The following is a 17,199-nucleotide window of genomic DNA, read 5'->3' on the forward strand; positions in this document are numbered from 1 at the left end:
TTTTTTGTATTCTTCTTCATATTTTCTTTTTAATTATATTTTTTTCTATTCCATTTGACAAGTCCAAACAGACTGTAAAGGAAAAGGAAACAGAAGAGTGGATAAAATAATTAGGAAAAAAAATATATGAAAAAGTGTAGAAGAATTTTAAGGCGCTCAATATTTTATTATGCTATTTCCTTATTTCTTACTTCTCAAACCAAACAATGGAAGATACCAATTTTTCTTATTTTTCCCTCTCTTCCTTTCTTTTCTCTAAGCTAAAACCAAACATAAAATAGTAAAAAGAAAGATGAAACAAATTAAAAGGAAGGAATGGAATTATTTTTATCAGCCTTTTTATTTTTTATATGGTGAGATATGACAAAAATTATAATTCTTTGTTTTCTCCCACCCTCCACTCTTCAAGGAGAATAATGTATTATAAACTCAGAAGAAGTGAAAAATGAAAAGTATTTATTATGGCTTTTCTAAGATCTTTAGTCTGAGATTTGGTAGTCCCGGCGTCAGCATGAGCTAGCAAGAATATAAATTTAATTGCGTTATAGTCGGAGTACTATTTAGTATTTGTTTATTTGTTTATAATCAATATTCATACATTAATATTTTCGATTAACCCAACAAAAAAAATCATATATCATAAATATATTTTTTAAACTGTGTTTATCTTGTTTTGATATGTAATTTTACACTGATAAAATAACTACCGCCCAAGACCGGCTTTAGTCCAACCATTGCGCCATAACCTCCTCCAACTGCACCCACCATCGGACCACCAAACCGCACTAGCATCAACTGATTGAAGCACTGGCTAGTCAGATGGTGCAGGGAGCAAATCGGACCTCAAGCAGAACATCATCACAAACTTGATCTCCACCACCAGACAAGAAGCCACCCGACAAGGAGCCCAGCAAAATTTCTTTTGCCGTTAAAAAAAAGAAGTAGATAAAAATAAATAACTTCCCATTTTTTGAAAGACAGTTTTAATTCCCTTTTTTTTTTGTCCGAATTTAGTCCAATTTTTGTTTGGATTTAGCTGGTAATTTGTTGGTCATGTGCTTGGTATTGGTTTTATTTTCTTCAAACCTGATCTCGCTAGGCGAGTTTGAAATAGTATTGCACGTACTATACTCTGATTGATCTCTACAATGGTTTATCCGGTCTGTAAGAAAATCCCTCTCTGTCGTGCAAACTTTCGCCTCGCCAGTCCCCTCACAACTTCTCCCATTTGCCAAAAAAGAAACAGAAAGTCTACAGCCACCACACTAATCGGATTGAGCTGATGTTCTGCAATGCCCATTCGGTTTTTTTTTTAAATTATTGAATGGCTTGAATCATCCGTGCGAGGCCCGGAATGGACCCCACACGGCGTGCGGTGGCCGGCCACCGCATTTTTGATGCGGTGGCTGTAGCACTGCTAAAAAAGAAAAAGAAAAAAAGTAATACAAGAAAGAAAAGATACTTATTACTATTTTTTTTTTTAAAAAAGAAGGAAAACCCGTATCCATGTGTGCGTCTGCAAATCCTTCGGTTCAATACAAGGCCACATATGCTTACGCTCGTGTAGGCGGAGCAGACAGAACACCACAGCAAAACCAACCCTATCATCATCACCATCACAATCCCCATCTCCACTTGAACTCAGCGAACAAGATTACGACCCTTTCGAAGAATCCTCGCTAATTTTTCAGCGGCGCAAAAAATTTGACCCAGATTTTCATATAGCAGAAAATGCCCGACTTTGTATATATTCAGTAAAGATCTGAGCCCCGATGGAGTCATCACCCACGCGATTCTTCAGAGCTTGAATGTGTAGATTCAACTACTTGTCTCCGATCGTTCTCGGTTTGCAGCATCGGAGGTACGATCTGTTAGCTCGATCACTTCGTACGATGATTAGTTTGATTACTTTTTTGTAAGTTAATCACGATCGGATTAGATTGACGTAGATTTCATTTAGTTTGAATTTTTTTATCGTTGACATTGTTGATTTCACGATCAGATCGCATAGATATAGCCGTTATATCATCTAATTTTTGGTTGGTTATATTCTGGAGGAACTAAAGATTCTTTCATTTTCCTCGACACTTATTGATGTTTGTTTATATGCATGAAAAAGTTGTTCTTTGTATGCTAGAGCATGAAAAGATTGATGTGTGTTTCCATTTTAGCTACATACGTGTTCATATTCCTTTATGCGGACAAAACAAGATTTTTGCGGCATAGTAAATACAAAAAAATGCCTAATTGGTCTGCTAAGAAAGCCTATGACTCCGATCAAATCATATTGAATTCCTCAGACTCGTAAATGATTGAAAGCTTGCTTAAATGGCAGCTGTCCAATGGTTCTTTCGTTTGTGAATGTATTCAATACCGAGGGCAATTGTTAGTCTGCGCGTAAGCTGGCCCAAACACTTGAGCGATAAAAGAAAAAATTACCTAGGGCGATTGATAGTATTCCATTTCTTAAAAGGCAGGGAATACAAGAACCATTGAAATGGTGGCTACTATAGAGTAAACTGCTCATTTTCCTTGTTAATGATGGTTTGCAGGAGTTCCAAAGGGATACTGGGTCATCTGATTTGCATGGGGTGACAATGCCGGAGCTGCGAAGCGGAGCACGGAGATCGAAACGGCTTGGTGATCTTCAGCCTGCCCCTAAACCAGTGGATCCAGTGGAAAATTGTGTCTTACCTGCTCAAAACAGAACCAGGAGGAGAGTTGGCGGAGGAAGAGCAAGGGGTGGTAATGCCACACTAACAAAAGGTCCTTCGGCAGTGACACCTGTAAGGGCTGGTAGAGGAAGGGGAATTAGGTTGATAGATCTAGACCCTGAGCCTCCCTGTCAAGTTCTTCCTGAACCTGTTGCTATAGGGGTCGGAGAACCAGTTGCCAATAGAGTAGCAGAAGTTGCAGATAAAGACGTTGCAATGGAGGCCGGAAGTGCTGATAAATTGGGTGTTGAAGAAGAAGCAAGCACAACTCCCGTTCCTGACCGGGTATCTTATTGATACCCCATAGTTCCTTTTTGCAATGTTTCTATTATCGTGCTTATCATCTAGTCCCTCCATTTTTGTTATCCACACACCCCCCCCCCCCCCCCCCCCCCCTGTGGCAGTTGTTCTGCTTATATCTGGTCAATTAATTACATAATTTGGTGAGGAAAAACTCAAGGTTATTTTTTGAGATGTCTGAAATAGTAAAAATGGAGTCCATCTATTTGAGTCGGACCAATGTATTTGGCTTTTGTCATTGTTATATATCTTCGCAAGTTTTTTTTGGTAGTTAAGTTGTCTTCTGTCAATTAAGGAAGAGTTTTGTTGCAGGTACAAGTAAGTAATTCTCCGACCTATAAGGTAGAAAGGAAGTTGGGGAAGGGTGGTTTTGGCCAAGTTTATGTAGGCAGAAGGGTTAGTGGTGGCAGTGGACGAACAGGACCAGATGCAGTTGAGGTAATTCAACTGTTCATATCTATCTTTGAGGTCTCCACTAGCCATTTTCATTCAAAGCGATGCAATAAGATTTTATTATACAGGTCGCTGTTAAGTTTGAGCACCGAAATAGTAAAGGATGCAATTATGGGCCTCCCTATGAGTGGCAAGTGTACAAGTAAGAACCATTTCCACATGCCACGTATATATTGAGCTGTACTAATCTAATTTTAAATGCCTTCAATGCATTAACTCACTCCTGATCTTCTTGATAAAGTACTTTGAACGGGTGTTATGGGATACCATCTGCTCACTACAAGGGTCGCCAGGGAGATTTTTACATTTTGGTGAGTTTAGTTTGCCATCTTTTTTCATCAGGTCTTCCAAATATAATCATGGTGCCTAGGTCATTAAAAAGTATGTTTCAGGTAATGGACATGCTTGGGCCCAGCCTTTGGGATGTCTGGAATTCTTTAGGCCAGTCGTATGTCTCTCTCTCTCTTACACCACCACACTCACACCCACATGCCCAAGTATTTTGCCTTCATGGTTTGCACACATGTTTTTAAAGCTAATTTAGATGTTTTGATATCCTGCCATAGGATGTCACCAAGCATGGCTGCTTGCATTGCAGTGGAAGCTATATCAATACTTGAAAAGCTTCACTTGAAGGGGTATGTCCTATTAATAACATATATGCTTCTAAGGTTAAAATAATGTCTCTTGTGGCTCATAAACTGTGACGAAGTCGTTACACAGTACTAATTGTTAGTATTTACTCCTAATTTGTGCTTTTCTTTCCTATAATATGAAGTCAAAATTTGGAATTTAATATTTTACTTGCTCAACCTGGATTTCTATGGTTTATTTGACTTGGGGCTTCTAATAACAAGGTTTGTGCATGGAGATGTGAAGCCAGAGAATTTTTTACTTGGTCAACCTGGATCTGCTGATGACAAGAAGCTATATCTTATTGACCTTGGTTTGGGTATGCTGTCTGCTCTTATTTTGTCTTCTATGTTTATCACTCCGTCCGCACTCCCTAAAACATCAACACGTAGGAGTGCAATATCTACAAAGGGCCACCCCTTCATAGCAAATTATTGTTGGTAGTGCCTCTAATATGTTCTTGTTGATTCAGCATCTAAATGGAAGGATGCATCATCAGGACAGCATGTTGAATATGATCAGCGGCCTGATATATTCAGGTGTGTAATTTTGTGTAATGTTAATCATATAGCCTTGTTTAAAATGTACTAACAGGCTTCTGCAACAGGGGCACAGTACGATATGCAAGTGTCCATGCACATTTAGGCCGGACAGGGAGTAGAAGGGATGATCTTGAGTCATTGGCGTATACCTTGATATTTCTCATTAAAGGAAGACTACCATGGCAAGGCTATCAGGCAAGTTATAGCATCATTGCACCGTTCCATGTGTTCATGTTGAGTTTTTGCATCAGCTGATAAATTCTTATGTCATTAATTACTTTCCTTTTGTTTTTCATATTACAGGGGGACAACAAGAGTTTTCTTGTTTGCAAGAAGAAAATGGCTACTTCTCCAGAGTTGATGTGTTGCTTTTGTCCTGCCCCATTCAAAGAGTTCCTTGAAGCTGTCACAGTTATGAAATTTGATGAGGAACCAAATTACTCCAAACTGATATCCTATTTTGAAAGTCTGATTGAACCGTGCACGTCACTGAGGCCAATTAGAATCGATGGTGCCCTCAAGGTTATTTTTTGCAGTCTTCTATTTTGAGCTTTGTAAGATTCATGAGATGTTAATGTCCGTATCGACTTCTGCATCAGGTTGGGCAGAAGCGTGGAAGATTACTCATAAATTTGGAAGAAGATGAACAACCTAAGAAGAAAGTAAGGCTAGGTAGTCCTGCTACCCAATGGGTGTCAGTCTACAATGCTCGCCGTCCCATGAAGCAGAGGTGAGTCACTTTTTGCGTTTTTACATATAATTACTCGTTGTGTAATGAGTTTGCATTAATAATTCTTCAGATTGCACTTCTCCTCATGGAGCATTCAACGGTTTCTTCTGGCGCTCAAATCTTACTTCCACTTTTTAGACTTAAGAAATTATAATCTATCTGGTCTGCTGTAAAAAACATCATATATCTGTGGTAGTATCATAGGTGCTTTAGCCGCCAGACCTGAGAGTGGGAAGAGTGTTACAGGAATCAATTGAGTTTTGTTTCCGTATATTGATGTTCTTCCATTTGTGCTTATAAGAATGTATTTTCTGTTTTGCCAGAAGAGGGTGGTACTCTAACTCGATAACCATCAGGCTGTCACTTTTTCTATTGTTCCAACTGTTAATATGGAAGTTTCTGTGGTAACTTTTTGGTGCATTTATCATATCTCTCTCACACACTCTTATGAAAGAAAGAAAAAGGAGGAAAACTGCAGACATGGACTTGATTAGATGGAATTGGTGTGTTGGGTGAGACAACTCAAACATTTGATTTGGATTGGATTGTGCTGTCCAAAAATTAATTGACGATTAAGATGGTAGGACTTTGTAAGATAAGCGATGTAAAGCATATTAATATATCTATCATATGGAGATAATGAAATGGACAGTGGATTTCTCTTTTTGACAGAAATGTCATTAAGGGGAGTTAAAGCATCTAACTTAAAACCAATTCACAATGAGTGGAGAGGTTGCTCAGGCTCATATACTAGTCGTGGAGCTAGTAGTCAAGGTGATATTAACTAATGTGGGTATCAAGCTGAGAACATGTATCAATCTGACACTCCTATCTCGTGTGCTCGGTCTTTATGTGGGGAGACAGATAAATTGACTTGAACAAGGTGCATGAACAAGAGTAGAGCAAAGTACACAATGATAGAGACTGGGTTGACAAGTCTTGACCCTCTTGGAACCATGGCCCTCATATCATGGCAACTAAGTTCAATCCTAGCCCTAATAGCTGCCCTATTATTCTCTCCGGTAGCAACGAATCCATCAAAGTCAGGGCTACTTTGGACCCATACCTGAATATCCGAATGCTAGCTGTTCCGAGCTGGAGTTTTACACAAGACCTCCCATATTGTGGTTTTCTAAGTGACAATCTTAAACTGCGGGCTACCTTGTTGGAGTTCTACTCTATTATTGCTTAGCCAAAAGTAGATCATTCAAGAGCGTAAAATAAGCAAAGCTATCAACCCTAATAAAAATGAGAATCAAAAGACTAAACTACTCCCGAGCATAAATAAAAAACAAAAGTATGTTAACACTAAAGATAAGCAAGAGAGTTCAGTACACCATTCTCGAGAAAGATGGTTTCAATCCCCCTCTCATATCCTGAGTAACTCGATACCCATATGGCCATATCTGTATTGTTAGATTACACTGCAATGCTGCAAATTAATTCGAGTCTCTCGATTTGTAATCAATTGATGGTATCAATCCCCGACTCATATCTTCGTTGACAACTATAGCCCTCTGGGAAATATCTATATTGTTAGATTACATCACAATGACCGTTCGTTGAGTCTCTCGATTCGCACTTCATCTTTTCTTCTCACTGTTCTGGGCCCACAAACTGTTTTCGTGTTTGGCAGTGGTCAACTACGATAGTTCTTTGAAGATATAATGAACCTGAGGATCAGCATCAGTTCCTTGGATATGTTTCCAAGGTGCAAACTTAGAAGTTAGATAGCTAATAAATTAACAAGTAGTTGCCACATCTCCCATTAGCGGTTAAAGCATAATCTTATGTGGACGGCATTTTCAAGATTAAAGATGAAGATAGGGAAACGTTTTCAGGTGATTTGTGTCTACATATCCTACTTTTGTGGTGTTCTTTTTTTGTCCAGTTGTACTTTTACTTCCTTCTTTTGCTACTTGTCGGGTATATTATCTGAACAAATTTAGGATTCTGTTTGCTGAAGTTGAGTTATTGAAGTGTTTTATGAAATTTCAAAAATTTGAGGTCAGCATGCATATTACAATCCTTTTGAAAGGCTTGAAATGGGCTACCAGCCGCGTATACATTGTGAAGAAATGAAATTGGTTTGGTGAAATCATTGAAAGGAGGATGTTGTTTGTGGACTTTTCAGGATCTTATTTGTGGAATTTTGTCCAGAAAAAAGTTCTGTAGTTGAAGAGACTTAAATGAGTTAACAAAATTTGAATCTTTCCATTATGTTATATACATCTTGATGAAGATATACTATATCGTCACATTAATCTTGCCCACTGGCATCTTGTCTTAGAAATATATCCTAAAACTTTCCCAAAGAAACATTGAATTTCCATTTTTAAAGGCCTTAACAATTGAGTTTTGCACGAAACACCTTAGGTTAGGGCAAGTTTTACTTCGTGGACTATTTTCGATCAAACATTGTAGACCCTACCCGATCCACCAACGTTCGGAAGTCACGAGTTCACCATTTTGCCACTGAACGGTCAAGTTTCTCCACGAACTTGCTACCCAACAACACCGCAGCAGTTACTTTTTGGATAGGTGGGATCAAAAGATATGTACCTTTTGTACATAGCTTCCCTTTTCCGATGTAATTGGGTGACGCCCCTTGGCGCCCATCTTTGTACTCTTGTTCTCTTTGTTTTTTTCTTTTGTAAAAAATTCCGTGTTAACAAAGCGAATGTTTGAGCTTGACTGCTATCCTACTAACCTTCTTCGGTGCTCAAAAGTTTTTCGTAACATACGGTGAGCAAAGCATACCCTTAATGGATATTCCTAGCTTTTGTGATCCCTTTTATTGTCAGTATATGATGGGTCGATCCATTCTATTTCAATCCAAAACATTACCTTCTTGGGTAGACACTGATTTGGGGTCACCGGAGGCATTAAAACTAAGATTGCAGGAATGAGCAAGGTCCAGGTCTTCCACTTTAAAAAGAGGCTGTGTCTGTCCTGCCAACCGCAGTGGAATTGCCACTGGTGCTTCAAAGATAGCAATTTGGTTTTTGGCATACATAATTATACCATAGTACCCTGATTCTATTTTCAAAATGTACCTCCGCTCTATGGTCAATTTGCTGGCCCATTGGCGTGGTATATATAAAGAGAGAGGGATAGGGCAGGTCAGTTTATCCTGATCAACATTGAGCTTTGAGAATCAAACTCCAACCTCCCCTTCCTTTTTAACAATTGGGTGACAACAGCTTTGGCATTTATCTCCATTTCTGTAATTTATTGCGTATGAGAACTTAAAAAGCAGGAGCATTACATTGCTGATTGTTTTATGTGAATAAATTTGGTAGGTATGGTTTGCATTTGAGAGAGAATCCATGATACGTGACAAAAGCAGTTGGGGACACATAAAATTACCGAATAATGTCCTTTTTACGGGTTGGTTTAACTTAGAGAGGATTACTTGTTTATTGATAAAACCTAGAGTGATTTGTGGGCGCACTAGCGCAAGGTGGAGAAAGACGAGAGTTATCTTTCTGTGATTGAAGTAATTACCTACTAAATTTCTAAATTGGTCATGAGATTAACAAAGTTTGTAACTAAACCTCTATCAGGAGGAGCCTCGGCCGCTGTTACTCTGTCTTCCTCTAATTGCTTCATCACAGTAATTGAATTCGTACTTTTCAGATGTGCGTCTATGTTCCTAAACTTTACTTGATGGAGTTTCACTGGCAAATGGTTTGAACTTTGAAATAACTAGGTTTCCAAGCCTTGTGCGAGATTGACAATCTCTTTTAAAGAGCAATCTACTTCTGCCTCTTGCGCATTTCACTCTTTCCTCAGGTTTAAAACTAAACCTCATATCCAGGAGCACATGCGTTTTGGATTTTGAAAATAATGGAAGCTTGTATATGTTCTTTTTATCTCGCTTCTTTAGATGATGTCTTATTTAGATGGGGCTTTGGAGATTCAATTAAGTCTAATGTGTTCTCAATGTGAAGGTTTAAAACACGGGTAATCCCTTTAAAAGGGCCCAATTCCCAAACCTAGTACTGGCTGCTTTGAAACTGAAAATGTAGAAATGTATGCATGGGAAATCCCATTGAATCTGATTGGAAGTCGTCGATCTTTGCATAAAACTAGATCTGTTAATAGTAACTTTTAGTTTGATAGATTCCAAAATAGGCTCAGAGAATTTATTCCGATTACTGGTTATAGAACATTCTTCTGCTCATAAATAAAATGATAATCTGTTGGATTTGCAGATATCACTACAATGTTGCGGACTCAAGGCTGCACCAGCATGTGGAAAAGGGTATGGAAGATGGATTATATATCAGCTGTGTCGCTTCTGCAGCTAATCTTTGGGCCCTCATTATGGATGCGGGAACAGGTTTCTGTTCCCAGGTTTATGAACTCTCGGCTGTTTTCTTGCATAAGGTCATTTTCTGATGTTTCGATGCTATTGTCTCTGTGTTTGATTCTTGTAAAGAGATACTCACTTTTTTTGTGTGGTTCTGATCAGGATTGGATCATGGAACAGTGGGAAAAGAATTATTATATCAGCTCGATCGCTGGTGCTACCAATGGGAGTTCCTTGGTAATTATGTCCAAAGGTTTGTAAATGAACTATTTTTTCCATGAGTTATGGAAATTATGGAAGTGGTTCAGATTTGTGTTGTTTGATTGTAATTTCATGCTACTTTCATGAATTGCATTTCCTCGGCACAAAATTTTGTTGCTGATAATAGTTGCTATGTGTACAATTAGATACAGGCTATTGTAGAGAGGTTTATGGTAAGTCATTTCAATCCCTGATTAGTAGTAGTTCAGATTTCAGGGTGGGGAGACTCAGGAGTGGCTTTTCTTTATTTATGGCGCGGTATAAGTCTTTATACAGTAGAAATATACCAGGAGGCCCTCCTTACTTTATACGCAAATCCCTGAACTTGATCTCCCATACGCGATTACTTATGCAGTCATTGTGGTACGAAGCTTGTTCCAGTATTTACAGGAATTGATGCTTCATTGATCAGTGGCAATGGGAGAGCCCTCTCTTTTTAATAATATATATAGACTATCTACAATTCTTAGTATTGCTTTATCACAATAAACTCAAACTTGACTCATGGTTAATTGTTTTCCATGCTGTCTATCATTTGTGTATGACCTGCTGCACACGGTTAGTTCTCTAGTAATGATGCTCTGCAATTGGTTAGGAACTCCTTACACCCAGCAGTCCTACAAAGTGAGTGAAGCTTTTCCTTTCAAATGGATTAACAAAAAGTGGAAAGAAGGTTTTCATGTCACATCCATGACAACTGCTGGCAGTCGTTGGGGTGTGGTAATGTCAAGGAACTCTGGATATTCTGAGCAGGTATGGCTGTCCAATCAAGTCATAACTTGTGTTAAAGATTATATTTGATGACAAGATCATGTTGCCAAAGATATCAGATGTCCCATGATTTACAGCTATTGTTGTAGACACTGGAGACCACATGACTATGCTTATCTCGGCTTACATCTTGAATTTTGTATTTGCCATTTATATCATTCTCTACAACTAAGGGATGCGATTTTATAATCCATGACTACGTGTATCATTTTGCTTTCATGATCATGCGTATCTGGTTTGACCATTCTGATAGAGAAAGGAATCAAGGGATTAATACTATCATACACATCATGGTATGGTATATTCCTTGTAGTTTGGGATGTGGGATGTAATATCCGATGGGTATTAAATCCTGACTGCAAAGGTTCCAATCAAACAGAGGATAGTTCCAATCAAACAGTGGATTTGTAGTCGCCTCGGATTTATAGTCCAATTGGATGCTCTAATCTGGAGATGTAGCACCCCTTTGTGTGCTTGTGCAAGGCCAAGATTGACTGAACCATTTTTAATATTCTTCTTTTCCTCTTCATTGCTTATTTTTTTATCAACTCAACTCACTGCATTCCGATTGTGCAAACCTACATTGCCAGGCAGGCTGATGCTAATCTTTTGAACTTGCTTCTACCAGGTAGTGGAGCTTGACTTTTTGTACCCAAGTGAAGGAATACACAGGCGGTGGGAGAGTGGTTACAGAATAACTTCCATGGCTGCTACTGCTGATCAAGCAGCTTTCATACTGAGCGTACCAAAACGTAAAATCATCGACGAGACTCAAGAAACTCTACGTACCTCTTCCTTCCCAAGCACCCATGTAAAGGTAATTATTGGTTCTTATTCTGTCCAATTGCATTATGTTAGTTCAGAACCTTTCCTTAGATGCATTTAATCAACTGATGATATAATGCAATTGGAGCAGAAATATGGAGGGATTGGTTTTTTGAATCTCTTTTAACAGTCTAGTCAGAGTGTGAGCTGCGACCAATATCTATTCACTAAAAACGATTCACTGAAATCAGAAAATGTGGAAAATAGGGTGGCTGCAACCAATAGGATGTCAGCGTCATCAAAACCAAGTTACTTGTGCCTGCACATCTGTAGATTTAAATGTTGATGTGCATGAAATTAAATTGATATAGGTGTGCTTCTTGAAATCAAATTGCCATTGTTTATTTTGTGGTGGGTTCCTTATCTTGTCTCCGGTTTTGTTTATTCGTTCCAAATGGAAGTGGTTCATTGTGCAACCTATATCCTTGTTGCAGGAAAAATGGTCCAAAAATCTCTACATTGCATCTATATGTTACGGTCGGACTGTTTGCTAATGGGTGATGCACATTGCATCCATTCAACGAAACAGACTTGGGGAGTCGAATTTCGAGCAGGGGTGAAAAATTCGATTTTCCGGTTTCCAGGTGGATGCTAGATCAGAAGAAATCCTGGCTTCCCATGTAAATCTTCCTCAATGTTGCTGTAGAAAGGGAGAATAAAAGTGTGACAGACGACAAACAGGAGTTGCCGAAAATGTGAACTGAGAGATATGGGAAACTGTTGGTTTGGCAACAGACACCGTGTATTTTGCATTGCTGACCTGGTAATTGCAGCCAAAGTTGTGGTTCTTAGCTGTCATTGTACATTCTATAATGCGAAAACGAGTGCTACATACATGGAGTAATTTATACTGATACAACTACTATTTTATTTTTTGGTTCAATTCATAAGTAAAAAAAGGTGTTGAATATGGTTTCAACTCCTGTCTTTGTCAATTTTCTGTATTCGCATCTGTAGAGTTATTGTTTATGAAACTTTGAACAAATGTATCACTGGAAACCGAAAGGTTTAGACGGGATTGAGATGCATATACAGGAGATTTTCACGAAGTACTTTGTTGAAGTTGTTCAGCTATAACAGTTTTCATTTTAGCAGATTGGATGACCTGCATCGCATGGAATCAGAAAAAATACACAGAAATGCCAGACCCAACTGGTGTGTGATTAGAGAACCACTTCTAGTGAAGTTGGTTGCTCATCTCCCTCCCTTCAGTGGTGACCAGAGGGTTCGAGTCCCATGGGGGGTGGGGCTTTGGGGGTAAGGGCTATGGATAACCTTTGGATCTCCCTGTGCTAATTTTAACACTTCCACTGATGTATACAATGTTGAAAAAAAAAAACAAAAAAAAACTAGTGTTAGATTAAGTCAACCAAAAAATGCCAACCAGACTGCAAGCCGTTGGTGGTGGGCTAGGTTAGACAATTGTGAACTTCAATTTAATTTGTTAAGAGCTACTATTTGAGATTTGGTAGATTTCTTCACTATGTCCTGAAAATGGCCCCCATCTACAAACCCCACAATATTTTGTCCGCCTCTAAACCTCGCCCCAGCCACCCCCAACCACCTCCGCGAGATCCTCCCATCCCTGTATCTCTTACCAACTACCACTGGTTTAGTGCTCTACCTCAAGAAAATCACCGTCGATACGGCTTCAAGAAATCGAACTATGACCACTAGTCCATCTCTAGGGGTCTGGATCTGCACAATGGGTTTTTTGTTTTTGTTTTAATGGATGAAGCTGGAGCGCTAAATTACTCTGCACTGTGCGGGCTTAGCATTAATATGTTATGATGTTCTTGCTGGTGGTCAGAGCTTGGGGTTTGCGGCAGAAGCAGTGTGGTTGGGGTGGCTAGGAGTTTTGGGGGTTAAGGTAGAGGTTGACAGGTTGTGGTGTCTAGGTTGGGGTGGTGGTAGAGGGTTGTGTTGAAGCTGGGTGTGAAGGCTGGAGGTGGTGGCAGAGGAGGTTGATGCGTGGGACGAAAATTATCAGGTAGTGTAAAACTTACGTCACATAAATAAGGGTGTGCGAAAATTCTTTTAATCCTGCTCAGCTCCAGTCGACCTGCACCGACAATCGCCATTGGGCAGGATAAACGGTTTGGGTTGGGTTGACTACAGGTTATACCTTCTTAATCTGGTATGTGTTTGAGTTAAAAAAAGTATTACGCACGTTGTCGTTAGCTGTTAATCTTCCCTCCACCATTCAATGATCTATAGTGTCTTCGCTTTTTTGTTTAAATGACTCTTGTCATTGTGCTATTGTTTCTTATTTTTATTTAAAATTCTCAACCTGCCCAATCTACCTTGATTCGCTGTCTCTTCGATTTTGAGGTTGTGTTGGTGAAAGAAGAATTCAACCTGCAAAGTATGCGTTGGTTGAGAATTTGTCCCATAACCCGTGTAGACCAACCCTAATTATTCGAACGTCGCGACCACCAACTTAAACCTCGAGGCCGCAAGTTCATGCCGTGAGTACATCTTATAATGGGAGGGACTAGGGAGTTTGATGTGTAATGAAACGAAAAGTGTGCGCAAAAATAGAAGCTCCATCAGGGTGTAAAGTGTAACCATTTTTACCTAATCGGGGTAAAAGTGTAAATAACTTCCAAAATTTTGGAGGAGATTTCCGTCATTTTCCATCTCCCCTATAAATGCACCATTCATGCGTCGTCCTAAAACCCTAAACCCCGATCCGCCGTTCTGAAACCCTTTCTTTTATCTTTCTTCACTCACTCCCCTCTCCCTCTGCTCTCGACCAAACATCATGCCGCGACCACCTCTAAGAGGCCGTGGAGGCGGTGGATTTAGGAGCGGAAGGGACGGTGGCCGAGGCGGCGGTGGATTTAGGGGCGGAAGAGACGGTGGCCGCGGACGCGGTGGGCGCTTCGGTGGCGGCGGCCGCTTTGGTGGGCGCGACGATTATAACCAACCCCCTGAGGAAGTAGTTGGTCCGTTCTTTCTTCTTATATACATGTTTTCATTGCTAATTAGGATTAACCTAGCTCTTGTTTAAGTGTGTTAGCATTTTATACTTTTCTTTTCTATAGTCATTGGGAGATATTTAAGAAGAAGAAAGCTCCATAAGTTGATAGCGTATATTAATAGAGATATTATTTAAAACATTACGAATGAGACTATCATGCATCAATTTTGAAAATATTAAAAACCATTGCGGCCATTTGTAAATGAATAGATTCTACCTTGTTGTTGAAAATCTTAGTGTAAATTTTCAATTTTTTTTCCGATTGTCTAGTATGAAAACAGATTATATATGCTGTAGATACTCGACCCAAGTGCAAGTAAATCCTGGCTCCGCCCCTGTATTGTTATGTATGTATTTATGCATGTATCTCTTTACTATGTATTTGTGCTTATGCATATTCATTCATGACGTTTGAATGTGGGGTTTTTTGATGTATATTGCAGAGGTTTCGACATTTCTTCATGCTTGCGAGGGTGAAGCGGTGACTAAGCTCACGAATGAGAAAATACCCTACTTTAATGCTAATATTTATCTGCAGAACAAGACTCCCATTGGCAGAGTGGAGGAAATCTTTGGCCCCATCAATGAATCCGTGAGCCCCTTATTTGCTCTTTCTTGATGATTTTGTGTATCTTCGTGGAATGCATGCTATCTATTGTGTTTAGGGCTGCTGTATATTGTTGACTAATAACAAGCATCCCAATAACTCAGTTAGTTGGTGATACAAAATGGTGATAAAAGTTTGTTCGTACAACAGTTCTCATGTTTTTGTTTGTAATTCATTATTTTTAGTCCTGGAGTTATGCATGATTTCTCATTTGGTTTTTGTTATTGGCACTTGGCAGTACTTCTCGGTTAAAATGATGGAAGGCATTATAGCGACTTCCTATGCGGCTGGCGACAAGTTCTACATTGACCCGGCTAAGCTGTTGCCACTGGCACGATTCCTTCCGCAGCCAAAGTATGTTTCTTTGTTTTCTAAGGGTTTGAGTTGTATATTTCTTGCTTGCTTGCTTGCGTGGGGATTGATCTTAGCAGTTCAGATGCACATGCCTATATGGGGGGTCTCATGTGAATAGGCAATTAGGGTGTTCACTGACAAATTATATATCCCTTTATCTCTTGCTTGCTTCGATCAGATTCTCACAAGTGTCAAACAAAGCAGAGAACCATATTTTTTCCTTACATAATTTCGCACTTGTGGCACACAATTTACTAACTGCGATGATTATGTAGTACCTTTTGTGAATAGGGAACTACTTAGCTACAATTTAGAAACTTTGACACAAGTCCCCTCTGAGTTGGGGAATGCAATAAAATTGTAGAAACCGCCTACCCAACCAGGTATGGGTTTGTTTGTGCAAGAGATCGGTTCGGCTTCGGGTTCAAAAATGTCAGAAGTGAGCGATTTGAGTTGGTAATATAACTCTTTTGCGATATTGTGTCAAAAGCATGTGTAGCTCATCAAAAAGAATATCGAATTAACATGTCGAAAGGAGATTGCATTTAGTTATTAGTTATGTATGCATGTAGTCCGGACATCATTGAATTTGTATTTTGAGCCTCTGTACTACTTAATCATACCTGTTGTTCTTTTACAAACCAACCTGAATTTCCTTGGTTGGGGTAGCTTCAGTTCCATTTGGTTCTTTCTGGGTTAAAAAGTTGAGAACCAACTACAGCTGGTTCGGTTCTGGGCAAGGCCATTACCTAGGTATGAAGGTTCTCTAAAATAAATCACCGACTTTTTAAATGATCGATGATCTGGTGCCGTTTGTTTTGTCTGGCTTCCATTCTAACCAAAGAGATAGATTTGGTAACATTTTCCCTTGATTTGGTGGACTTCATTGAGTTCTCATTGAACTAAGCTTTGTTATCGCGTTGTGGTTGCAGGGGATCCATGCAAGGTGGTAGAGGGGGAGGGCGTGGAGGCGGAGGGCGTGGCAGAGGGGGTGACCGTGGTGGGTTTCGTGGAAGGGGGGCTCCAAGGGGCAGAGGCGGACCTCGTGGTGGGTTTCGTGGAAGGGGGGCTCCAAGGGGCAGATGGTAAAACATTGTTTTTGTACTTTATCTAATGCTCATCTCCGTCCATCTCCTTTGACTTTGAGTTGTCATTCCTAAACAATTTAACATTCGCTTGTTGGTTTTTCTATGAACGTTTGGTTAATGAATCAGTGGAATTTATTGGCACATTTCTCGTACCCCTATCAGTAGAACAGGGTTCTTATATTTCCTCATGTATTTTCATTTCACGACAAGTTTCCTAGGTTACCAATTCGGCAGGAGGGTGCTAGTAAATTTCCAGTTTTAATCCTATTTCAATTGGGAAACAATTCTAAGTATAATTGGTCATTTCATGTGATTTTAGTAGCCTTTTCTTAAACAAATATGGTCCTTTCGGAAACGTACTAGGAGTTTCCCCAGAATTTTCAGAAACCCACTTCTGGAAAAGCGCTTTTCCCTATCAAATTGAGGCTCCTGGTAATTGGGTTCAGCTCTTCTCCATGAGAAAATTTTGGGTACCGGGTGGTTGCCACATGGCCATGCCCATGTGCTGCCCGCAAGGCATTAATGGACGGCCCGAATGCGCCGAGCGGTCACATGTGGTAACCATCCGGCATTACAAAATTTCCCCTTCTCCATACCCAATTTGTTCATACTCCTCCAAACTC

At 39.7% G+C, this 17,199-nt stretch overlaps 2 protein-coding genes across 2 annotated transcripts; both read left to right on the top strand.

Moving 5' to 3' along the window:
• The first annotated feature begins 1,493 nt into the window (after positions 1 to 1,493).
• LOC131324421 (casein kinase 1-like protein HD16) lies at positions 1,494 to 12,593 on the top strand. The gene is made up of 17 exons (XM_058356380.1): positions 1,494 to 1,861; positions 2,553 to 2,999; positions 3,327 to 3,452; positions 3,536 to 3,609; positions 3,709 to 3,778; positions 3,860 to 3,915; positions 4,034 to 4,105; positions 4,325 to 4,419; positions 4,573 to 4,639; positions 4,708 to 4,837; positions 4,946 to 5,164; positions 5,242 to 5,372; positions 9,590 to 9,764; positions 9,850 to 9,940; positions 10,544 to 10,701; positions 11,348 to 11,536; positions 11,979 to 12,593. The coding sequence occupies exons 2-17, from the start codon at positions 2,598 to 2,600 to the stop codon at positions 12,036 to 12,038; spliced, it is 2,115 nt and encodes a 704-aa protein (XP_058212363.1). The 5' UTR covers positions 1,494 to 1,861; positions 2,553 to 2,597; the 3' UTR covers positions 12,039 to 12,593.
• A 1,619-nt stretch (positions 12,594 to 14,212) lies between these two features.
• LOC131324422 (putative H/ACA ribonucleoprotein complex subunit 1-like protein 1) lies at positions 14,213 to 15,621 on the top strand. The gene is made up of 3 exons (XM_058356381.1): positions 14,213 to 14,492; positions 14,971 to 15,119; positions 15,373 to 15,621. Exons 1-3 carry the CDS (start codon positions 14,309 to 14,311, stop codon positions 15,604 to 15,606), a joined length of 567 nt encoding a protein of 188 aa, XP_058212364.1. The 5' UTR covers positions 14,213 to 14,308; the 3' UTR covers positions 15,607 to 15,621.
• Positions 15,622 to 17,199: the final 1,578 nt, after the last annotated feature.

The sequence above is a fragment of the Rhododendron vialii genome, chromosome 4a (genome assembly GCF_030253575.1).
Source record: "Rhododendron vialii isolate Sample 1 chromosome 4a, ASM3025357v1".
Classification (NCBI taxonomy): Eukaryota; Viridiplantae; Streptophyta; class Magnoliopsida; order Ericales; family Ericaceae; genus Rhododendron; species Rhododendron vialii.